The sequence below is a fragment of the Petaurus breviceps genome, unplaced genomic scaffold (genome assembly GCF_028583685.1).
Source record: "Petaurus breviceps papuanus isolate PSGF00001 unplaced genomic scaffold, PetGlider_PUasm1.0 80, whole genome shotgun sequence".
NCBI classification, from domain to species: domain Eukaryota; kingdom Metazoa; phylum Chordata; class Mammalia; order Diprotodontia; family Petauridae; genus Petaurus; species Petaurus breviceps.
In genome coordinates this window covers 7,090,581-7,116,736 of record NW_027186540.1, presented here as the reverse complement: position 1 = coordinate 7,116,736, position 26,156 = coordinate 7,090,581, and the positions used below count along the sequence as shown (strand labels likewise).

At 37.9% G+C, this 26,156-nt stretch overlaps 1 protein-coding gene across 5 annotated transcripts in view; it reads left to right on the top strand.

Moving 5' to 3' along the window:
* Nucleotides 1–20,427, top strand: part of LOC138176003 (protein FAM107B) — a 182,585-nt gene extending 162,158 nt beyond the window's left edge. For all 5 annotated transcript variants that reach the window (XM_069106691.1, XM_069106692.1, XM_069106689.1 and 2 more), the window contains exons 2-4: nt 507–690; nt 15,572–15,725; nt 17,578–20,427. In XM_069106691.1, the coding sequence (XP_068962792.1) occupies nt 563–690; nt 15,572–15,725; nt 17,578–17,694 (399 nt within the window). In that variant the 5' untranslated portion in view covers nt 507–562 and the 3' untranslated portion in view covers nt 17,695–20,427. The remainder of the gene's footprint in view (nt 1–506; nt 691–15,571; nt 15,726–17,577) is intronic.
* The last annotated feature ends 5,729 nt before the right edge of the window (nt 20,428–26,156 follow it).

Genomic DNA, 26,156 nt, shown 5'->3' with positions numbered 1-26,156 from the left:
TCATAGAGAGTTGACTGAGGTTAAGTTAAGTAGCTTGCCCAGGAACACTCAGCTTATGTCTGTGGTAGGATCTGAAGCTAAGTCATTTCTATTCAGAAAAGAGGCAACTGTAGTATAGTGGTTAAAGTGCTGACCTCAGAACCAGAAAGCCTTCAGTCCTGGTCTCTGATACTTAACCTTTCAATGGGCTTTCAGGTGGCTTGCTTTAGGTGGCTAAAAAGGGTGGGAATACAGCAATGGATATAACCAAGGAACTCCAAGTTGCGATGGCGAGTCATCCATCCGGAAACTTGAATCAAAGCATACAGCCCTTCTTCTTGAATCCTTATAGGCATCAAACAATAGTTAACACATTCTCTTCCCCTGTATCTTGCAAAGCATTATTATAAATGGAAGAGTAGCCTTAATATGTTCCTATATGTTAATATGAAATTTTACACATCCCTGTTTGCATGAAAATCTGTGAAAAATAGACTGCTTACAGCTGTTTCTTCTTTCTGTTACAGATAATACAGTTGAGGATCCTGAACTAAAAGATTCCACTCTTATTCCAAAAAGTATCATGGCTGAACCTGACTACATAGAGGATGACAATCCGGAATTAATCAAACCTCAGAAATTAATCAATCCGGTCAAAATTTCCCGGAATCATCAAGATCTTCACAGAGAACTTATGATGAATCAGAAAAGGTGAGTTGATCTCTGATCTACAGGGAAGTGTATTCATGTGTGTGTTGGGGGGGGGATTTAATGGTAAATTCTATGCACAAAAGTTCAAAGGGACCAAAGTAACACGAATACATATTTTTGTACATTTTCATACACATACAATATAAAATTTCATCCTATTGTGATCCTCAACATTCTTATAAACACTCCCCTTATTTTGTAACACTTCTCTGAAATCACACTTGTGATTTCAGAAAAATGTTAGAAGGTTTTAATTGGGGAATCCTAAAGGGTAAAGGAGAGACATATAGTGCTCGTAAAGATGTCTGAAAACTGAAATAGGGAGTTCCTTTGAGAGATGTGAGGTACTTTCCTAACACATACACACACACATACACGCATGCATGCACGAATTCCTCTTCTGTATTTTGTAGAAATAGGCATAATAAACCTGTTGCCTAAGCTTTTGGGGCTCTGTGAATGGGTGGGTGCAGGTAACAAGATTTGTTTGCTAAAGAACTGTTAATTTTACATTTAAGAAAGCTGTTATAAAATGTTTAGATATAGGCCCATGATTTATGCCAGTTTAGGAAAATAAAAATTTTTTAAGTTGTTTAAATATAAACCATTTATAGGCCACATTTTTTTCTTTCTTTTTTTTTTTTTGCCCTAAATGACTTGAGGTGGTTTGTTTTGTTTTGTTTTTAATTTCTCAGATGCTTAGCATAGTGCTTTGCACAGCAGGTATGTCCTGGTCTGAGCCTGAGTTAGGCCAGTCCCCTAGTACTTTGATAAAAGAAGAAAACGAGACACTCATAAGCTGTTAGCATTTACTAACAAAAGATTTACTTAGGCATTATAGGCTATGGATGTTCTACAAGGACAGGCATTGAGGACACTTTAGTCCACTCAGCTGATTTACCTTTGCCTGATGGAGCCTGCCTTACCTTCATATACCAGCCAAACCTGGCTGGTCTCCCTCACAGCCCTCCCCCTCTTCTGCTTTGCCTTCAGGAGATAAAGAAGTCACATCCACAGCTTGAGCCCTTAGTCCTCTGAGCCTCCAAAGTCTGGAGGACTGGCTTAACATATTTTATGGGAAAACTAGAATAAAAGCTATCCTGCATCGGAGAATGAGTTAAAACATTGCTCTTTCCACAAGAGGTCTAATAAATGCTCTTTCAGATTGGCATATTTTGTCTTGTCTAATGCTAATATGCTTTTGTGTTTTGAGAGAAGGGACTGAGATAGACATGCCATACACTATCTAGGAATTGCATAGAGCTGTACACATATAGATTCCTCTAGTCATAGATTATACAGACAATTACAGATATCTGACTAGCCCTAAAGAATAGTGATCTGGGTTTTACTTATAGGGAAGTTTCCAGTGAGGTGGTTCAGGACTCTGTCCTTGGTCTTATTCAGTTAAATCTTTTAGTCAATAACTTGGAAGTTAGTTTAGATATTAGGTTACTAAACCTGGATGAGAAGTATAGATAGGTGATACCATGTAGGGCCAAATCAGACTCCAGAAACATTTCAGCAGGCTGGAATGGTAAGTTGAAGCTAATACATCGAGATTTAATAGGGATAAATGTAAAACCCTCTGCTTGAATTTAAGAAAACCCAACTACATAAGTACATAATGGAGGAACATGAAACTAGAAAGTAATTCTCATACAAAAAACCTCTGGGTTCTTCCATGAACTGCAAGATCAATATGAATGAGCCAGTGTGATAAGGCAGCTAAAACACTAATGTGACTGTACACTACATTAAAAGGAACATAATATCAGAGTAAAGGAAGTGATAGTCCTGTTTATGTTGCTGTTGTCAGACTACATCTAGACCATTGTGTCCAGCTCTTGGTACCATGTTTTAGGAAGGATTGTTGACATATTGGAGCAAAACTAGATTAGGGAAATAGTGGAAGAACTGAAAATCATTTCATAGGACAAAACTGTTTTGATCTAGTACCTTTCAATAAAATATTATTTCCATGTTTAACTAATCAATAAAAAATGAGCCAGTATCCCCAATCTATGGATATTTACTTATTTATAAATTATATACTTGTACTTTTGTACTACTATACTAATTGTGTAAGTTTTAAAAGTTCCACAGAAATAGAAGTTAAGAAAGGATGAGATAAAGATGAATAGTGTTTTTGAAGCAGTAGAGAATCACAGGTATTTACTGAGTAGGGCAGTAACATCATGAGAGCTTTACTTTAGAAATATCAGCTTTGGCATCTGTGTAAAGGCTAGATTAGTATGAAGAAAAACTTGCAGCAGGAAGGCCAAGTAAGAAGCTTTTGGAATAGTCCAGGTGAGAGTGGATAAGGGCCTGATCTAGGGTAGTGACTGTGTGAGGGAAAGGGGGACAAATGTGTGAGAGATACGGAGGTAGAATCTATAAGATCTGGCAGCTGTTGAATATATGGCAGTGAGATGGGGGGCGGGGAATGAGGAGTTAAAGGTGAGCTGGGAAACTAGAAGAATGACAAGACCTTGAACAGTAATAGGGACATTTTGAAAATGAGTCATTTTGGGGGCGGAGCCAAGATGGCGACGTAGAAGCAGGAAGGCTCCATGAGCTCCCCCCATAACCAACTCAAATACCTATAAAATAATGACTCTAAACAAATTTTAGAGCTACAGAACCCACAATATGACAGAGAAACAAATCTCCCACTGAAGGCAGCCTGGAAAGCCAACAGGAAGGTGCTTCATCACAGCACACTGGGAGCTGAGTCCAGCCCTGTGGGAGCCCCCAGTTTTAGCACCAGGGCAACCTTGACCAGTGGCTGCAGCAGACTTCTGGAGAGTGGATCACTAGCAGCTGTGGTGGTCTCCAGAATTATCAACCCATAAATGCCAAAGACAAAGTGAGAGGTCAGTAGAACTCTGTTAGAACTGGGTGGGGGGGGGAGAGCAAGTCCAGCCCCTGCCCCTGGAGCTAGAAGTGGCTGAGGTGTGGTGACCCTGCAGCTGCCTCCACATGGCCACTTCAGAGCTCCTGTCCTGCAGATAATAGTGGGGCCAAGTGAACATTCAGAGCATAATTGCTCTTGCTTTAACCTGCCTGGATCTGCATCTCGCTCTTGAGTGGTGGTGCTGAGGTGTGTGACCAGTGAGCCAGAGTTTGTGGGGGCTGCAAAAACAGTGCTCTCCCAATAGCTCCAGCAGCTGCGAAAACCCCAGCCATTTGGGACAAAGATCCCCTTTCTGGAAGCAGTGTTCTACTGTGGCAAAGAGCTCAAAAGTCAAGTAATTGATTGGCAACATGAGCAAGCAAAGGAAGCAAAGCAAGCACAGCAATTAAACTTTAAATTCCTTTTTTGGGGACAAAAAGAATCAAAGCATGGAATAGGAGGAAGACAACAAAGTCAGAACTCCTTAGCTTCCAAGAAAAATATGAATTGGTTACAGCCCATGGAGGAGCTCAAGAAGGATTTTGAAAATCAAGTAAGAGAAGTGGAGGAAAAGTTGGGAAGAGAAATGAGAACACTGCAAGAAAATCAAGAAAAGAAAGTCAACAACCTGACTGAAGAAAATAACACCTTAAAAAAATAGATTAACTCAGATGGCAAAAGAAGCCCAAAAAGCCAGTGAGTAGAAGAATTCCTTAAAAAGTCAGATTTGTCAGATGGATAAAGAATTTCAAAAGCACACTGAAGAGAATCATTCCTTCAGAATTAAATTGGAGCAAATGGAAGCTAATGAGAAATTAAGATACTATTAGACAGATCCAAAACAAATGAAAAAATAGAAGGCAATGTGAAATATCTCATTGGAAAAACCACTGATCTGGAAAATAGATCCAGGAGAGATAATTTAAAAATTATTGGACTACCTGAAAGCTATGATCAAAAAAAGAACCTAGAAATCATCCTTCAAGAAATTCTCAAGGAAAATTGCCCTGATATTTTAGAACCAGAGGGCAAAATAGAACTTGAAAGAATTCACCAATCACCTCTTGAAACAAAAGATCTCAAAAAGAAAACTCCTAGGAATATTATAGCCAGTTTCCAGAATTCTCAGATCAAGGAGAAAATATTACAAGCAGCCAAGAAGAAACAATTTGAATATTGTGGAAACACAATCACGATAACACAGGATCTAGCAGCTTCTACATGAAGGGATCAAAGGGCTTGGAATACGATATTCCAGGGTCAAAGAAGCTAGGATTAAAACCAAGAATCACCTACCCAGCAAAACTGAGTGTAATGTTTCAGGGGCAAATATGGTCATTCAATGAAATAGAGGACTTTCAAGCATTCTTGATGAAAAAACCAGAGTTGAATAGAAAATTTGACATTGAAATACAAGAAGCAAGAAAAGCATGAGAAGATAAATAGGGTAAAGAAAGCATAAGGAAATTATCAAAGTTGAACTATTTACATGCCTACATGGAAAAACAATAATTGTAACTTGTGAAACTTCTCTCAGTCTGAGGACAGTTGAAAGGAATATAAATGTGTGTTTGTATGTATATATATATATATATATACACGCACACATATATACACACATACATATATATGTTTATATAGGAGGGTATATGGGCATATGAATACATATGTGAGTGTGTGTACTTATGTGTAGAGGTATACATAGAGGGCACAGGATCAACTGAATAGGAAGGGATGATATTTAAAAGGTGAAATTGAGAGGTGAGAGGAATATAATGAGAGGAGATCGGGAGAGACAGAATGGGATAAATCATCTCATATAGAAGAGGCAAGGGATAACTGTTACAAGGGGGGGAAGAACAGGAAGGCAAAAGGGAAATAGGTCAACCTTACTCTCATTGAATTTGGCTTAGGGAGGGAATGACATACACACTAAATTGGGTATCTCACCCTACAGGAGAGTAGGGGGGAAGGGGATGAGAGGAGAGAGGATGGAGGGGAGGGCAAGTTGGAGGGGAGGGAAGTTAGAAGCACACACTTTTGAAAAGGGACAGGGTCAAAGTAGAGAATAGAACAAATGGGGGGGGGTTGGGTAGGATGGAGGGAAATATAGTCAGTCTTTTACTGACTATATTTATATATCCATTCTGGAAATGTTTTGCATAACTACACATGCACAACCTATATTGAATTGCTTATCTTCCCAGTAAGGATGGGTGACAAGGGAGGAAGGGAAAGAATCTGGAATTCAAAGTTGTAAAATATATGTTATTTTATTTTTTTTTAAATGATGTTCCAGTTAGATCTTCTGTTCAAATTTTAAGGTAAAATAAGCTCATAAATTTTGTAGGGGGCTTTTTTTTTCATTTTTTTTATTTTTATTTTTTTAGTTTACAGGATTCAATTCCACAATTCCTTGAGTTTCACATTTTGTCCCCCTCCCTCCCCTTCCCCCCCAAGTTATTTTCATTTTTAAAAACAAATAATAGAGCACAGAACAATGCATTAAAAAGAGTTAAATAAGAATCTTTAATGTGTATTACTACTACCAGTTAGAAAATGATGGAAGTAATTTCACAACAGGGGAGAATGATATTTGTAATAGCTGTACCATTAATTTTTTTAAAATTGCTGTGGTATATATCTGGGGGAAAATAAAGTTCATCACATACCAAAATTTAAAAAAAGGTGCTTTTGGGGGGGAAAGATGATTTTATAATAACTGAGATCTGTATTAGAGTCCTTCCATGCCTGTCATTCTTTATGAATCATTCTGTCTCACTAAAAATGAGAAGGGGAAAGGTGGCACTCTTATTCATCAATCCCTGCTCCAAAGCATGCCCTCCAAGATGTGGCTACTCCAGCCATGGAGTGATGGGGGGAGGATGCAGATCCTCCCAGTGCTCTCTGTGCAGTAACTGTTTAGGTTATAACTTCCCTAAGGGGATGATTTCAGGTTCAGAAGCCCCAAGGGAAATTGGCATAGCAGGGGGAAGGGCTAAGTGCTGAGTTACAAGGGGAGTGGTTCTGGTAGAGAGAAGTTCCACTATTGATTAGTTATAATACTAAGGGCAAGATGTGATATTCCCACCCTCTCATTGGTTAATCACATGTATGGGACCAGGCCATGGTTTCCAAGGTACTTTTAAATATGTGACAGTGTATTTTAATGGCACAAACCGTTATGAATACATATGGGCTTTCCTAGTTAATCTGCATCAGAACCCCATCCCATTGTTCTCTTGAGAATGACATCTGTTTGGATCAGGCCATGGTCACCCAGGGGATTCTGACACCACACCCCCCACCCCACCCTCACTCAGACTATTGCCATAGGGGAATCAGAGGATCCTTAACCTAGAGAAGAGAAAACTTGAGTGGGGATGGGGGTATGTATGGGAGGGTGGGTGGGCAATGAAGGTTAGGATATGGTATTTCTGTCTTAAAATATCTGAAGGGTCTTCATGTAGAAAAAGGGTTGGAATTGTTCTGCTTGATTTTATAGGGCAGATCTAGAATGAGAAAAAGATTGAGATTATGAATCAGTATATCAAAACTTCCTGATAATTAAGAGTCCAAAAAAATATAATCTTGTGCCTTCTAAGACAGGGAGATTTCCCATCACTGTAGGTCTTAAAATAGAGACTGGACGATTATTTGTCAGGGATGGTGTAGAAGGAATTCATAATTTGATTAGAAACTGGACTGTGAAGATCCTCACAACTGCAAAATTCTATGATTTTTTTAATCAAATTAAATTTGTATGTTTAAGTTCTGTTAAGTTCTTGTCATGAATACCTGATATTCAATAATGGAGATATTGTTTTGAAGTGGTAGTAATAACCTCCTCTTGCATATAACCTTTTCCATCTGAAGAAGTTTTGGATGCCATTAGGTTCCTCTTCTATGGCAAAGAGCCTGGTGCCCAGGAGTTCAAGGATGCCTCCATTGTCCATCTCTGTAAAGGTAAAGAAAATAGATACTACTGTGACAATCATGGGGTGCTGGAGAGGTAGGAGTGGGGATGGGATCAATCAATCAGTCACTGCTGGCAAGATTCTTGCCAGAGTTCTCCTTAATAGATTGATCCTTCACTTGGAAAATAGTCATCTACCTGAGAAACCAGTGTGACTTCAGAAAAGACTGAGGAACAATCAATAGGTGTTTGCTGCCCAGCAACTCCAGGAGAAATACCAGGAGCAGAATAAAGGTCTATACATAATGTTCATCAATCTGACCATGCCTTTGATACTTTGATACTGTCAGTCATGAGGGCTTGTAAAAAATTATGTCAAAATTGGGTTATCCAGAGAAATTCATCAATTTTGTGCTTCAATTTCATGATGAAGTGCTTGCCTGGGCTCTGGATAATGGAACTTTGATACTTTCCCAGTTACCAGTGGAGTGAAGCTAGGCTGTGTGCTTGCTTCCATGTTCTCAGCAATATTGTCAGACACTTTCAGTGAGGGTGAACACAACATCAAGGTCAGCTGCCACACAAATGGTAAATGATTTTAACTTGAAAAGGCTTACAGGCCAAGACTAAAGTGGAAGGAGAGTGGGTGCATGATTTTTTTGTTCATAGATGATTGTGCACTTCATGCATCCTCTGAAGCTGAGATGCAGCAAAGTATGGATTGATTCTCTGTCACTTGTACTAATTTTGGCCTAATAATTAACACCAAGTAAGAAGAGGTTCTCCACTAGCCAGTGACATACCATCCATACATGAAACCATCAGTTATAGTAAATGGAGAAATTTTGAATTTTACTTCCCAGGGATGCACACATAGATAATGAGATTGATACATGCATTGCCAGATCTGGTTCAGTGTTTGGGAGACTCCAAAGGAGGTGTGGGAAAGAAGATGTATTAGACTGCCTACCATACTGAAGGTCTACAGAACCATTGTGCTGACATCATTGTTGTATGCCTATGAAACCTGGACAGTATACCTGTGTTATGCCAGGAAGCTGAAATGCTTCCATTTGAATTGTTTAGGAAGATTATAATGATCACCTGGCAAGATAAGGTAGCAGAAACAGAGGTCCTTTCTTGAACTGAATTGCCAAGCATTCAAACTCTGCTGCAGAAAGTGCAACTCAGATGGACCGGCCACATTGTTTGAATGACAACCTTTATTTGCTTAAAGACTATTTTATGAAGAGCTCACCCCAGGCAAGTGCTCACACAAAGGTCAGAAGAAGCTATGCAAGGATATTTTTGAGGTCTTTCTGAAGGACTTTGGAATAGATTATGTGACATGGGAGATGCTAGCAAAGGAGGCTCAGCATGGCATTCCCACATCAAAGAAGGTGCTGTGCTCTGTAAGAGAAACAGAAGTGCAAATTTAGAAGCATTTCCACTCCAAATGCTCACATGGACAATTTGTGCCTGACCTGTGGTGGAGCCTTCCAAGCCATTGTTGCTCTGATCAGCCACATTCGGACACACTGTACCTTGACTCCAACATAGTGATGTCATTTTGGTCCTCTTCAGGAACAAAGGATAACAACCAACCAACCAGCATGCTCACCTGAAAACTATTCAGATTAATGGAATATATGTTTTAATATAAAAAACAGTTAAACAGCTCAAACTTATAACCTTTAAATGCATAATGGTGTGTTTAATGGTACAAACCATATTTCAGGACTTTCCTAGTTAAAGTTAAAATTAGAGACCCATCTGAGCGATTCTCTACTTGAGAAGTACATTGAATGGAGTTCCTTTTGAACATGAATGTTCCATTTTCTTCTGACTTAGCCTCAGAAGTTTTAGAAGAAATAATAGCTTATATTTATGTAGTACTTTCAGGTTTGAAAAGAACTTTATATTCATTATTTGTAACAAAACAAGCCTATTAGGTTGTAACTGTAGGTATTATTATCCCTATTTTACAGATAAGGAAAATGAAAGTCGGTGCTGAATGAATTGTTTAGGATCACACATCTGTTTGTTGTCTGAGGTGGGGCTTCAGCTATCAGAATTACTTGTCTTTAAAACTGCAAAAAATTTATCAGTGTCTAAAAAACCTAAAAGGATTGTGGGGGCAATCTTAACTATTTCTTAAGTTTGTCTTTCTGATAGTCCTAGCTCACACTGAAAAGAAAAAAAAAAGTAGAATCACTTAAGGTTAACATTAATCAAGACAGAAACAAAATAATAGTAATGATGATGCTGATAGCTGCTCACTGTGTGCCTGGTACTGTGCTAAGCACTTTACAATTATTGTCTCATTTGATCCTTTTAATAACCCTTCATTGTGGGTCCTGTTATCATCCTGATTTTGTAGATCATGAAACTGCCACAAACCAGTGGTTAAATTGCTAGTCCAGAGTCACGTACTTAGTACATGTCTGAGGCTCGATGTGAATTCAGGTCTTGACTCCAGGCCCAGTGCTCTATTCACTGTGCCCCTTAGCTGTGTCTGAAAAACCAAACACAGATGGGAGAGGTATCAAATTGTCGCCTTTCTTCCAAATGTACTTAGAATCAGATTGCTTTTACATGTACACAGAAAATTACACAAATTAAAGTATACCCCTAGGTACATATACCTTTTGTACCATAAGCATAATATCTAAAACTTGTGCTTGCATTTTCCCCTTCCTTCTCACCTTTGCTTCTGTCTCTAGTTTACCTTTCACTCACTAGCTTGACTCCAGCTTCTCAAAACTGTTGAGAGGATGCAAATATTTCTCCATTACTAATATATCATCACCTAGCAGTTCCTAATAGGGTAGTTTTTTGGTGGTGGTTGTTGTCTGGATGATGCCAATTTGGCTGAAAAGTCTTAGAATTATAGGATTTTGTGCTGGAAGAGACTATGGAGATAAGATAATTTAGTCCAGGGTATTCATTTCATAGACAAGAAAACAGACCCAGGGGGCGGCTAGGTGGTGCAGTGAATAAAGCACTGGTCCTGGAGTCAGGAGGACCAGAGTTCAAATCTGGCCTCAGACACTTAACACAAAAACTAGCCATTGCCCTACCTTCCCCCCTCCAAAAAGCAAAAAAAAAAAAAAAAACCAGACCCAGAGAGAGGGAGTGACATTACTAGTAATTTATTTCAGAATCTTTACCCATTCAGCCACACTGGTTCCTCTTGTATAAAATTTACCCGATAGTCCTTGCTTTCATTATTTTGTGGAAAGTTGTCAGTTTCTTTATCTGAGTAAAAAGGGGATTTCTCTCCCCTCCACAAAACTCAAATGCTTTCTAGAAACTATGTTCCTCAAGGTAGTTATTACTGCCTTATCTGATATCATAGCATCTGCTTATTATAAGCAGTCTCAATTTTATGTGGATTATTAATTTCAGGGAAGTCATATTTGATGTTAAAGGTATACTAGTATATTGTATCTTCTGGGTCCCAGCCAAGTTTTGGATCAGTCCTTTGAATTTGTGATCTGGTTACAGTTTAATGTGGGTTAAGAGACTCACTCTCTCTCTCTCTCTCTCTCTCTCTCTTTATATATATATCCTTCATCTGTTTCATAATGGGCAATCTGGCAGATAGAATGATTCAGTTTTTAGGAGAACACTAGATAGTCAGGTTTACGGAGGCTTCCTCTCCCAAAGAACACTGGCTATGTCCATTTGGATTTGGTTTTTCAGAGACACGTATGGGCCACAGTGGATAGAGCACTGGGTCTGGAATCAGGAAGACTTAAGTTCAAATCTAGTCTCAGACATGCACTAACTGTGTGACTCTGGGCTAATCATTTAGCCTCAGTTTGCTGCAGTTTCCTTATCTACAAAATAGGGATGATAATAGCAGCCACATTGAAGGGTTATTATAAGGATCAAATGAGATAATATCCTGAGATAATTGTGTATCTGTGTCTGCCTGTGTATAAAATTGAGGGCTCAATATTTAACTATCAACTTTTTTCTTCCATTTTGAAAAAGTATCACCATTTTTTAGTGGGGAAAAAAACTAGCAAGATTTAACTTAGCTTGTATAAAGTGTTCATCCCCTTGTTTAATATGTTCTGGAGACATTTTTTCCTGTGGGTGAACTGAATGGCATGTAAAAAAGTGACATGATGTATATTTGGTCACCTTTACTTCCAAAAAGCATTTTCTAGCATATAACAGGCAGTGAATTCTTGTTGTCTTTAAGTGGATCATGATCAACTGTGAATGACTTAGCTCCACAGTACAGTGATCTAAGACAACTCTGAAGGACTTATGAAAAATGCTATACATCCTCAGGGAAAGAACTGATAGAGTCCAATAAAGATCGAAGCATACTTTCTGGTAAACTTTCTTGGTTTTTTTTTTATATTTTGTTTTATGACTTATATAAATATGTTTGTATGTGTATCTATACACGTATAACCTATTAAATTGTGTTCTTTCTCAATGAGAGGGGTGAGCAGGGAGGGAGAGAGTTTGAAACTCAAAATTTTAAAAACAAATGTAAAAAAATGTTTTGACGTGTAATTGGGAAAAAAATAAAATGCTAAACAGAGCAAAAACGTGTGTGTGTATGTGTGTGTCATCATCATCATCATCATCATCTTTTAGCAAGTGGAAGCTCTTAAGTTTTCACCCTAGTATACCTGGAAAAGGTTTCATGGGTATTTTATATCAAAAACAGGAAATAATATCTGACTTGAAGGATAAAAATTGATAAGCAGTGCAGGACAGAGGCACTTACTTTTGTATCCATACAGATTATACGTCAGTACTTAAGAGAGTATTATGCCATTTCATTAATGTGGTTATTTCCTCTGTTTCTGTTGGTTATCCACTTATCTATTCATTTGTGTTCTTTGAGATTCATGCCTATATTGTTTTAAAGGATTTTTTGCCCAATGTGGAATCCATACAAACTGGAACAACCATTTTGCACAGTTGCAAATCAAATCAGCAAAGTCAAGATTAAAAAATTTCCCTGAAAGAACTGAACATCTAAATGCTAAACCTAGAAGTCAGACTGGGGCAAAAATATGGGGAATTGAATGTTTTTCACAGTCAAAAACCAGGATACTTTGGGTTAGTATTAAAGTTCTACATCATCAGTAGGCACACTATTATTCTTTTGAAGGAGCTGAGAATTGGTCCAAACTTTTAACGAAATCTGTATGGAGTTAGGCAGTACGAATTTTTAAATTGTTATAATCTTTGTCCCAGTGATCACACTATTTAGGGATTACAGATAGGAAAAAGAAAAACATCTTTCCAGATATAATCCTCACAGCACTGTTTTTCCCTCCAATAGCAAAAACCATGAAACAAACTAGATTTCTAGAGTCTGAGATATGACTAAGCAAATTAAATAACTATATTGGGCCATAAAAAATAATTAAAATGAAGAATTTGAAGAAATATGGGAAGATATACAAGATGTGATGTAGTGTATAAATAAAGCAGAATGAAAAGAAATCAGTATTGATTGTAGTGAGACAGCAATCACAGCAACAAATGACTTGTGGACACAAAAAGGATTAGAGAACCAAGGATAAGGTTAGCATTATGTCAGTGCCAATATTTGGAGCTAGTCAAAAGTTTATAGACAAAATATACAAACATTCAGTGTTTTGTTTCTTTTCCATGCTTATTTTCCCTTGTTTATGCTCTTTTTTATATATTTGAATACCTGTACTTGTTCTTGGTGGAAATTAAAAGAAATAACCAACAGAAACAGAGGAAATTAAAAGAAAATTTACATTAATTTATATTATTAATAAAATTTACCTTAATATATGTATGTTAAAGTATGCAGCCACCAAAGTTCTTCTGCATATGTTTGATGGTGACCTTTGAAAGAAGCTTTCTTGTCTGTAGCCTGTGTGCTGTGTTCTCTATTCCATTTTGATTATCTTATTTCTGTCCTGAATTATTAAAGGATCATGGAAGAGTTGCCTTCAGGAAGAAGGCTTGAAGATATTTAATTTTCTAAAATGAATATGCTGCCACCAGGATTTCCAGCATCTAGAATCACACTGATTTTTTTTTTTTTACATTTTCAGTTTTTTCTGAAGCAACTGGCATAGCTGTTTGTTTTCCTGTTTGATTTAAGTGGGTTAGCTTTGTTTATACTTGGATAATAGTGCTACTAATGATTGCTTTTTTGCCTAGGCTTTAAGAAAACATTTATTTATGTATTTTCCCCCTTCACTTTAATTTTCAGAAACATTGCTTTTTCTTTCCCCACCCAGTAATCCATACCCTTGTTAAAGTAATCTAAGAAGGATGGATTTTCTTTCTTTTGGTCAGGACTGTAGTTAAAAACTCACAGGCTCTCTTTGATTTAGAGAACTAAAATGCAGAACTTTAGACTTTTCGTGTACATGAACAGAAAATTAAAAGCAATTCATTTTAATGAAGCATTAATTAGAATCTTGCAACTTTTAGTATATTTGAAATACTGTGTGAGCACCATTTTTTCTGAGCATTTTGTTAATAAATATTTTATATTACTGGTGCTATTATGTAAAAGCTTTAAGCAGAAATTGAATACAACATAATGTTTAAACTGTTCATATATTGAGGAGACTGTCACCTTTGTGGATCGCTGGCTCTATTTAATGGGTTTTGCATAATCCAGGAAACTTGATAATTGTAGAAGTATATTAAGGCTAGTAGGATAGGAAAATGAGGCCTAAATTTTAGATAATGCAAGCAGTTAAATTTTGTAACCTTAAAATTTTGAAGCAGTTAGTAGTATAACTTATTATATTGCTATATTACTAATCATAAACACAGTCATTAAGCAGGGGTACTTACTAAAATAATTTGGTAGTCATTTAATAAATTTTTAAAAGAATAATATTGCTATACTTTGATCCATAAAATATAGACAGCCTACATTGAGGTAACTGAGTTATAAAAAATTTAATGTATGAAACTATGATTCCTTTACCTTTTTCCCTTTTTTAAATGAGCAAGATACTGTGGACATGTGATCAAAATGTATTTCGATTATTGAGACTAAACGTGTTGTTTAATGCCCATACCAGGATCACTCCATTTTTGTTACTTGATTTTTAACAAGCTACCCTTTATCCTTGGAATTTTACACTAGTTTACAAATTGATGATGCTACTTATTAGGAATACTTAGAAATACTATGTGAGGCCTTTCCTGATTTCTAATACCCTATTCCACCCAAGTTACGTGTCCTTTTATCTCCCAAAATTACTTTGTACAACTTTGTTGTAGTATACAATGTTAAAGGCAAGGACTATTTCTTTTTTTTTTTTTGGAGGTGAGAAGGCAGGACAATTGGGGTTAAGTGACTTGCCCACGGTCACCCGGCTAGTCAATGTTAAGTGTCTGAGGCCAGATTTGAACTCAGGTCCTCCTGACTTCAAGGCCGGTGCTCTATTCTCTCTTCACTGGGAGAGGTGCTGACCCTTCCTAGGCTGCCACCTTGTGAAGCAATTTTACTAAACTAAAGAAAAGTATTGTTAGTTGGCAAGTGAGCGCCATAGGATTCTAGAGCTGGAAGGATCTCAAAAGATCATCTAATCTAGACCAGAAATTCTTAAACTGGTGTCTGTGGACCATCAAGAAGGTTCATGAATAGATTTCAAGTAGTCTTTGAAGTTGGTTGGGGAAAAAGTTATATTTTTATATCAACATAATTAATTTCCTTTGTAATTCTCTATATTTATGAATTCTAAAGCATCTTTTCTAAGAAGGGATTTCTAGGTTTCACCAGACTGCTGAGGGATCCATGACACAAAAACATTCAGAACCCTGATCTAAATCAGTCTCTTCATTTTGTAAATGAAGAAACTGAAGCCTGGAGGAAGAAATGATTGTCCAAGGTCAAGGTCACACAAGGAGTGAATGGCAGAGATAGAACTTGAGCCCATATCTTCTGGTTATTCATCAGTTGGGTTGGAATGCCAGGCTTTCTAACCACAATACTCCTCTGGCACTCCTGTGGATGGTTTTGGTGAACTGTGGATCTTTTAAAAAAAAATGGTGTTCTTGCTAAACTAGAAATGTGTTTGCTTTTGAAGGGGTCTTGCACCTCAGAATAAACCAGAGCTACAGAAGGTGATGGAGAAGAGAAAACGAGACCAAGTGATAAAGCAACAGAAGGAAGAGGAAGCCCAAAAAAAGAAATCTGATTTGGAGATAGAACTACTGAAACGGCAGCAAAAGTTGGAGCAGGTGAGTGAGCAGTGGTGGAATGCAAATATTGTCTGCTTGGTGAGACAGAAGAAAGTTGGAGCCTAGCTGACAAACGTACAAGAGCTCTGCAGTAGAAGAAATATATTCATTTAAGGAAATGGGTGGAGTGAAATTCAATAAAGTGGAGGAAAGGCATATGATGTAGGGACAAGAATATGGAGTTGGAGATAGAAGTAGAAAGAGGAAGATCAAAGATATTCTTAGAAAACACCAGAAGCAAGAGGGTGGCTGTGGGAGAGGTACAAGGGAAGACTTGTGGAAATTGTTTCTGAATTTCCAATTCGTATGGGAAATAGAGCTCACAAGTCACAAAATAAGCTCAGTCTTCTCAGATAAGACAGTAGATATTTACATAGAGAGAAGCAGCATGGCATAATAGTGGATGGAGATGTCTAGTCTGGGAGTCAGGAAGACCTGGGTTCAGATCTAGTCATGATCACACTGAGTGACCTTGGAAAGGCAAGTAACCTCTGGAGGCCCCAGCACTTTTTAAGACCTCAGTTACCATTCTTGTTTTATAACTTGTTTCTGTGTTTGGAGTTCGCCAACATTAAAGAATCACAAGTTCCAAATAAAAATATCACCAATGACAATAAAAACAAGTGCTTTGGACAAAATAATATACCTCTACAGACAGTATATATAAATACATCTACAATTTCCACTTTATTGTAAATTTGTATTATGTAAATTTGACCTTACATAAAGAATTCCGAAAGAAATCCTCATTCCAAAAAAACACTCGTGTTAACTTTACAGTACTATGCTCTCCACTTCTGCCACAAGCTTGGTGCTCTGCTGTCTCCCACCCCTCCACCAAAATACAAAAACAAACCTTCAAGAATACACATTGCTGCCACTGGATGGGGGCTTGGCTTGAGACCTCCAAAGCGAGAGAATAGACCTTTGCCCTGCTCCATCCACCTGCCCCCATGTATGACTTCCATTTGGCTGAACTCGTGTACTAAATATCTGTCCCCACCCACTACATATTCCCCATCCTCTCCTGTCTTTGTCCATGTTTGGCCCGCAGGTGTCTGTCCCCTTGCATGTTTGTCCTCTTGGTTCTGGCCAGGCCCGTATGTGGCTCACCCTGACCCCTGTGTGTTCCTCCTTTTCCTCTCACTTCTTTGTCCCCAGTCTCTGTGTGTTCTTGAATTATGTTCCAGGGCACTTTTCTTTTTCCTTCTTCCCTCCCTTTCTTGCATCCTGTAGCATTACATACAAATAACTTTAGACTTCAAAATGATCTGCTTCCATAAAGCAAGAACTGTCCATAGTACTTTTATTTGCTAAACATTTTCCCTCATAATTATACTGGAAGAGAGACAGGCTCATAGACAGGGTAAATGGTTTGACCAGGGACATAAGATCATTAAATGGCAGAGCCAGAGGCAGGCCAGTCTTCTGACCTCCAAGACAGGGGACTCTTTCTACTATATCTCTTTGCCTGGTGTATTTTTGTTCTGGGAAGGATGGGTGAATGGGGAAAGCTTTTTTTTGGGGGGGGGGGCAGAAAATTGAGATTTCAAACAATTTGTTCATGGATAATTCTTTACTACTTGTTTTTTTTTTTTTTAAGTAGCAGTGTGAGGGAGAAGTGTGTGTTTATCTAGATGCATATACACATATTAGTGTTACTGGTCAGTAGTATTACTTGATCTCTAAAATGGGATCATGGCTTTTTTCTTTTCATCTTGCTAAAGTAGAGGATAGTAGGAAAAAAGTTGGAGTTTGGCTGATGTAGGTAGTGACTGCTAGAAAGGGATGAGTGTTCTGAAAAACTTGTTCTAAATATCATATTTTTTTCTGTTTGTGACTCTCATTTAAGCTTGAACTTGAGAAACAGAAGATTCAAGAGGAGCAGGAAAATGCTCCAGAATTTGTGAAGGTGAAAGGAAACCTGAGAAGAACAGGCCAAGAAATGGCAGAAGTCCAGGATTCTTAGGCATACACTGTGCAGAAACTTGCTGGATTCTAGCCCCTTGCTGCAGAGAGGACGTTCCTGTAGGATCATCTCCAGTGCTGCTTCCTCTTGAGCCAATAGTAGCATGGAGAGACATCTGTTTTTGAGAAAATGCCAGCCAGCAGAAGTTTTAATTTTTAAAAGGGGTTATTTTGTTTATCATTTTTTTCTTGAATCTGGGGGGATAAATTAACTATGATAGCTGCGTTCAGATTCGCCAAATGAAATATGTTGACCAGCAGATAAGCAGCTTATTGTTGGTATAACAGACTTGACTTCAGAGACTCAAAAGAAAGGATGAGGACACTGGAGTATCTTTAAGTGTTGCACTACTTGGTTTCTTCCAACCTAACTGTAGTGGGGACATAGCATTTTTATTTTTTCTTCTTTTAAAAATTATTATTTTTCTAATTCTTGGTTATCTTTTAAAGAATTTAGCTTATGCAAAAATGTGCTTAATCTGTTACTCTTTATAACTGTGATTCTGGTTTTGAAAGCCGGAAAGTCTTAGCATGGGCTAAATCTTAAAACGTAAGTGTGGGAAGATGTTCATTTGTATTGAATGGTCAGTACAGGTTGTATCTTAGTTGACCTGAAATTACAGAATTAGGAAGCAGTGAGGAAGTTTTAAAACCTGAACTCTGAACCCACTTTTAGGAAAACCATAATATATATAATGTAGGAATTTTTTCATTTTTTCAGTCATTTCTGTTTTTGAGCAGCAGTATATTATTTGGTTAACATTCCAACCCAAAGAAGGGTATTTGACATATTCTCTGATGGTTTGGTAGCATAGTTGTCCCTCTCAGTAATTTTTTTTTGTTCTTTCCAGCTCATTTGTTGAGGCAAAGTGTTGGGAGTTTGTAGACCCAAGTTCAGTGTTACAAGTAGAGGTCAAGATCCTTTCATTTCTTTAGTCTGCTCTTAGCCACATGAGGAGAATCCAAAGTGGGAGCTCTGTAGCAGGATATTTTAGCTTAATGTGTGATGCAAGTGTGAACTGGTCTCAAGGAGACTTAACTTTTAGAAGATTTTCTTTCATTTGTACATTTTGAATGTTAGAACTGAAGCTCTGAAAATTTTTGATTAATGATCACACACATGCCTTTACTGGTTTTTTTTTCCTGTGAAGGCAACATGTTACCACTGTCTCAGTGATAATGACTACTAAAATCCCTCTCTCAGGAAAAGCCAACATTAAGGGAGAGACCGCTAAGATTCCTCTTGCTAGCCAGAGCACTGTTGAGAAGCAAATTCCCAATTATAAATAATAGCTAAATATTTATGCAAATCCTCCCATAGTGGATAAAATTTGGGATATGGAATTGGGAAAAGTGTAGCTTCAATATTCTTCTCTGTCTAGGATATAGAGCCAGTGACTTCTTTGGGCAAGACACTGTTTTTGCCTGACTTAATATATAAAATTCAACCTCGAAGCCATCTGAAGGCCTTGAAAACCATGATGGAAATTGGCATCATTGGGGGATATTTTGTAGGACCAGATTTCAAATCCTCGATTGAGTAGCATAGCACAAATACATAAAGATAAAGAACATGTTACAGGAAATTATATTTGAAATAGATTGTCAGTTCATCAGTGAGGATTATTGCTACAAAATACAAGTGTGATTATCAGGCAGAAATGTTATTTTATCCTGTTAGTTTTGTCTTTGTAAAATGAAATGGTGATGGTTGAGATTTTCCTCCTATTTCTCTACTCCTTTTGAGAAGTATGTATGGAAGTATGGTGATGGATCATCTCAAGAGTACATTTCTAATTTCATATCGACTAGGATTTTTTCCTTTTGTGTGTGGTGTTGATGGAGTGATTTATAATACCAAGATTTAGGATAAGTCCACAACTCTTTTATTCAGCAAGATCTTAGATCTTTAGATCCCTACATTTGTGGTACATCTTCCCTTTGACAGATATCTTGAGCTATTCAAATTGAAGAGATACCCATCTGCTTTGCCTGCTCAGCACAGTCCTTTAAAAGGGTCATACTATCCCTCATAGTCTTTAGTCTGCTTGAAACTTATTCGTCTCTGGTGGTGGGGAGGAATGACAGAAAAGAGTGATAGTGGATTGGTATTTTCCTCCCAAACTCACTAGCAAGTGTGCTGAGTGGTTTTCAGCCTGATAGACAAAATGCCTCTTTAAAACAACCCTGTAAATATATTATGAAAGTAAGGTTTGTTGTTACAAAACAAGTAGAATATATAGTTAGAGTTCATCTTAGGATCCTGATAGGCCTAGCCTATAAACCTGAGTCAAAACATGGCAAGCAAAATCTCCCTTAAGATCAAAAAGCTATATGACTTGGTTAGAATTTGTAGAAGTCTTCTGAGAAGTTCTGTTTATTGAGCCACTTTCTGATTTTGCAATGGTCCAGCATTTTAGTTAAACTGTTTTTATGTCCTCTTAAAATATTTGAAAATTTTGTTGTCTCCCATTTTGATAGCATGGTAACAAATTTGTGTTGCTTTCTAAGCTACACTATGACTTTATTCTTCTATTCTGAAAAACCTTGACTTGTTTGAGTGTATATAATATATATAAAGGGAGCCTTAATGGGTTTGTTTTCATAATTTAATATTTTTTGTATTTGCTCTTATATAATTGTTTTTAACTGAAAGTATTACAGAAATGAGGGTGGAATACTTAGAACCAAAGTTATGCTTAATAAAAATCTACTACATGCTTGAACTATACAACTGTGTCTGTTGTACAGAAAAGAAATGGCTTGAATTTAAAAGGTAGTTCAGGTTGTGAGTTAAATTTGCTTTATAATACATTCTTTGGGCAGCTTAGGTGGCACAGTTGGATAGAACACTGGGCCTGGCTTCAGAAAGACTGATCTTCCTGAGTTCAAATTTGACCTCAGACACTTACTAGCTGTGTGACCCCAGGAAAGTCACTCTTAACCCTATTTGCCTCAGTTTTCTCATCTGTAAAATGAGCTGGAGGAGGAAATGGCAAACTCCTCCAGTATCTTTGCCAAGAAAACATCAAATGGGATCACGAAGATCCAAACACAACTGAAAATGACTGGATTGTAACAACATTCTTCACATTTGCTTCCACTCCCTCCAATGCCTCACCTTCTCTATGCTCCCAAATTAGGCTTTTAGACTGAACTGGTTTTCCATTCTTTCAGGCTCTTGCTAGGTGACTGAGGAGCCTGTACTGCGTCATGCTAAGTAAGATGTATTAATGTCTTAGTAGATAGCCCTTGTCACATTATAGATTTATTTATTAATAGGAGCTTTCAGTTCTTTCACCCAGGGTATTGAGGATTTCAGTTATTTGGGCAGGACAATAAAAGTGCTTTTGAGGGGTTGGGGTGGGGGACAGGAAAGATCTTTTAATGTTTCTGAAGATACCTGCCTTATTATTATGAAAATCAAGGGAAATGTACATGTGAAAATGCTTTGTAAGCTATAGCACATTTCACAAATCTAAGGTGATGCGATTGTCTTTTTTTCAGTAATATCCCCATTTTATTCACAGGACATAATCTAATTGTAGTTTTCTGGGGTGGGGATAATGTCTACAGACTTGGCAAATTTACCTTTGAATCAATTACATTTTAGTGCATTAAAATATAATGATTTCATAATTCTGAAATAAAATTTAAAAAATTTTATCTGAGAAGTGCTTTAGAAAGTTTCCAATAATTTTTTTTATTGAAAAACATTTGGTATTACTTGATGAAGGTGAATCTAAGGACACAGGAATGAAGAAGAATTTAGAATTCAGTATGCACCCTCTGTACCAGCCAAGTTTGATTATTAGTAGTTCCCCTGAAATCAGCAGACCAACCTTCCTACTTCTGCATATTCTTGCAGTCTTTCACAATTTCCAATGGAAGGGGCCTTGGTTCTGGCATCAGAGGATGAGGGTTCCAATCCCACCTCTGATGCTGACTTATGCTACCTTGGGCAGTCAATCAATAAACAATAATTGACTCCTATGTCCTAGGTACTGGGCTAAAGACAAATGACTTTACCTTTCTGGGCCTCAGTTTCCTCATTTGCAAAACAAGGAGGTTAGGCCAAAGGGTCTTTGAGGTCCCTCCCAGCTTTGATCTCTGCTTTTCAGAATCCTCTTCAAGGCTCAGTTCAGGTGCCACCTCACCTGTGAAGCTAGTTGCTCTGATAAGATGTCCCCTTCTTTCCCCAAATGAGTGGTCTCACCTCCTCTCACATTTCCTTAGAGCAATTTGGATTTCACATGGCATCACAGATTTAGAGCTGGAAGGGACCTCAGAGACCATTGAATACAATTCCCTTGTTCTACATCTCGTGCACAGAGATTAAGTGACTTCCCCAGGACCACACAGCTTGTAAATGTGTGAGGCAAGATTCAAACCCAGATTGTCCTAACACTAGTAGTAGTCTAATGCCCCGTCTACTATACCAGATGGGAACACAGGGCCTATCATATTCCCAAGTGGGGCAGAACCAGATTTAAGATGTAATTGGGAAGTATTTAACCAAATAATTATAAATACCATAAAATAACCCCATATTTACGCTTATTCAGCATGCAGGCTGCAAGGATCCTTGTACATGGATTAGCAGCTTTGGCCTTTACACCTTTTGTCTCCTTCCAGCTCCTGTCTCTTTCCATTACAGGACTGTTTAGCTTGTATTTAGGGGTATGCTGGTAAATGTTTATTTAGAAAAGACTTTACAGAAAAAAATACATTGGACACACTTAAGTTTTATCTTCAGCATTGACATTTTTTCCATCACTTTTTTAGGGTTAGAAAATCAATAAAACAAGCACTGATTTGTAGCATTTGCTGATTTCTAAAGTGTAAATATCCACACTGAATATTTAACAATCCTGAATATGTCATATCTCTTGGTAGATTATAAGTTTCTTCTGAATGGGGACTGACATTTTTTTTACTCTTCCACCCCCAGCAGGAAGCACAGTGTCTTGTACATTTTGAATAGCTGTCAGCATTATTATCTCTTCCTTTTTCAGACCACCTAATGTGTGAAATACCTTCAGCCCTGTGGTCTGAGGACAAGCTGCAGATCTCAGTAGTGTGCAAAAGGGGTGCAACCCATGGGGATCTAGAGTTCACAAGCATCTTTCAGTCTCAGGAAAACAATTTTTCCCCTTTAGTTTTTTTCCACCACTACCAGCAATTAAGGGCATTGTGGGTTTGACACTTGCTAGGATTTTTCCCAGTTATTTTTATTGACTGGCATCTAGGTGTGTAGGAATGCCAGGAAGTGGTAAATAAGTAATGAATTACTGCTTTTCTACAGCGTGATAAGCTTTGGAATTAGTCCCGGGAATATTTAATGAACTCATATCTTACAAATTTTCACTCTTGGGTGATATAGAAACTTAGTGTAACAGGAGAGGATAATTTGCCAACCTTTTTCTTGTGATTACAAATGTTACCTTAAAACTAAAATGAACTCTCTTATTGCCATCTTTTTTAAATTCAAGGATTCAGTTAAACCTCAGAGCAGGAGAGGTTGGGGATTGGAAGAATTCCTTGGTGGCTACAAAGACTGAATAGTAACTAGAAAAAAATGGTGATTACTGGTCATTAAAAATAAAATCTACCCCCCCCCCTTTTTTTTTTAAAGCAATCGGGGCTAAGTAACTTGCTCAAGGTTACACGGCCAGGTGTTTCTGGGTGGGTGCTAAGGGTCTGAGCCCGGATTTGATCTCCAGGTCTTCTCAACACTGGAGCCGGTGGCTCTTACTCGCTGTGCTACCTGGCTGCCCCAATCTCTTTTCTTCTTTTAAGATAATTAGAACAAAAAAAAAACACCCCCAAGTCTTCTATATTATTTAAACTCTCTTAGAAGAAAGCAAGTCCAAGGTAGAGAAAATAAATACTTTTTAATTAAAAAAAAATTTTTAAAGGCTAAAAGAAACGAACTTTGTACATTCATCTTTAGAATATTATTCCTAGAGGCAGCTAGATAGCATAGTGGATAGAGAACTGGACCTAAAGTCAGAAAGACCCGATTTCTTTAAAAGCTGTGTGATCCTGGGTAAGTTGCTTTACTGCTGTCTGCCTCAGTTTCCCAATCTGTAGAAAGGTGAATAACACCATATGTGTTCTTCCATTTTTGAAGAGGACATCTCCATTAGCATGTGAATTGGATTTAAGTGAGGCTGAGTTGCAGCCTTTCTCTTTCAGAGTTATCAAAGTCCAGTGGCAGGACAAAAGATAACTGGTGATGACCCAGGATGTAGTGGATGACCTTGGCATCTTTGTTGTCTGACCAAGCTCTATGTGCTCCGAAGTAGAGCTTCAACTACCTTTGTGGCCTTTGGAGCAAATTGTTCTCATTTCCCCTCCCCACCCCCATTCTGCCAGGGGAAGCCTTCAGATGTTTCGGGTAGACACCCCCCTACCTCATTGACAGGTTTGAAGCCTGTCCATTACCCTCAACCTGGTTTAGCCCATTTGCTGAGATGGTTTTACCATGTGGCCACCGCACATGCTACAACTTCTTGGTGGGGTGGAAACACCAAATGAACTTAGAGTCTAAAGCTCTGGTATATTTTGCCTATAATAAAGTTGCTGACAGGTGGTGTGGTGTCAAACCCCAGTGGGAGGCCAGAACCAGATTAAAATATAATGGGGAAATGTTTAACAAAATGTAAGATACAACAAACTGTAATTTTCAAAGTCATTTTGTAGCAGGCAGAGATCTATTTGACTAATGATTGATCACATCAGAAACCATCACAGAGCCATAATAAGCATATGAAATACCTCCTCTGCGCCATATTTCAGGTGTGCAAGGCAGGGATGGGCTAATAGCAGGACAAATAACACCAACTTCCTTGGGTTGTTGTCAAGATTTGATCTTGGGATCTTGGGATAATTGTAAAGAGCTTGGGTAGCTGCTGTTATTTTTGGACTGGGCTAATCCTGAAAATTGTTTTGCTTGACCGAACTTTTTTTTACAAGGGTTTTGTTTTTCTTATTTCAGTAGGGGTCAGGAAGTGGGAAGGAGAGAAAATAAATGCTTTTAATTGAAAAAAAAATGCAAATGACTGTGTACGAAGAAGCTTGTGATTAGCTGCTCCAATACTGGACGACTCAAGCTATTTATTGAGGTTTGTGTTGAGACAATTAACACACAACACACTAACATGAAGAGTATTCTGGGTAACTTGCTTATAGAAATAGATTTTGAACTTTGAGGACAACTCAAACTCTTAAGTTCCCTCTACAAGTCCCTGGAAACAGTTGTACCTTGGATCTTCCAGGTGCTGAGATGAAAAAGGGGCAGAGTTAGATGATTGAGAAAAATCTGCTGTCAGCTAAAGAAAGTACTTGCTTTATCACACACTGGGTGTGAATCATTTTATGGACCCAGAGTCAACAATCAAAGAATTCAGAAGAGAACTTAGAGATCCTTGTACTCCTTTTAGAAATGAAGACACACCTAGGTTAAGTAATTTGTCCTGGATTGCCCAACTCAGCTGGGATTTGAACCCAGGTTCCTTGACTCCAAATCTAGCTGCTTTTTTTTTTCATGATGCCACACTTGTAAGTGGAACAACAAATAAGTGACTTTAGCAACAGGCTCACTTAATTATCTTAAATATAGAGGTGGGAGACTAATCCTATATATTTTGTTTCAGTTCTCCAGCTTCTCCTTCAGTGTGTTCTCATACCATTTTTTCTTTCCTTCTTCCTGAAGAACAAGAAATTTCTACAGATCAGTCAACCAGCCAATGCTTACCAAACCCCTCCTGTGTATTGGCCTCAGATCAATAATTGGCAACTAGACCTGGGTGATAAAACAGGGACACAGGAAGAGATAACAAAGGGTAAAAGGCTGTAAGTGCCCCATGAGTGAGTCCCTGACACTAAATCCTATCATAATAGATTGAAAGAGGCGAAATGAACACATTGAACTACACAAATATTTAGTGAGGGAGGTAGCTGGAATGAATGGCTCGGATGAAACTTGGTATTTCATTTAGCTGTGCTTTTTAAAGCAAAAAAAAGACACTCTGAAAACCCAGGTCCCATGAGTACACAAATAGAAGGAAAACCCCCCCAAATGTAATGGTTTTATTACTCCTTCCTCATCAACTTGGATTACTAGGTAACTTCAGTTTGTTTCTGGATTTCTACTCCCAGCTGTACTCATTTAGGTTATGAGTGAACCTTTTCCCTCTTCCACAGGTGTTTGGTCTAAAGCTCTGGTATGTTTTGCCTGTAATGCTGTTGCTGACAGGTGTTGTGGTGTAGGACAGAGGTGTTAAACCCCCCAGCCAGAGGGAGGCCAGAAGATTAAAATGTAATTGGGAAATGTTTAACAAAATATATGATACAACACACTCTAGTTTTAGAAGTCAGTTTGCATCAGGCAGGGATCCTTTCTATTTGAGTTTCATAGCACTGATATAGGGGAAAGAAGAAGGCCATTTTGGGACATAG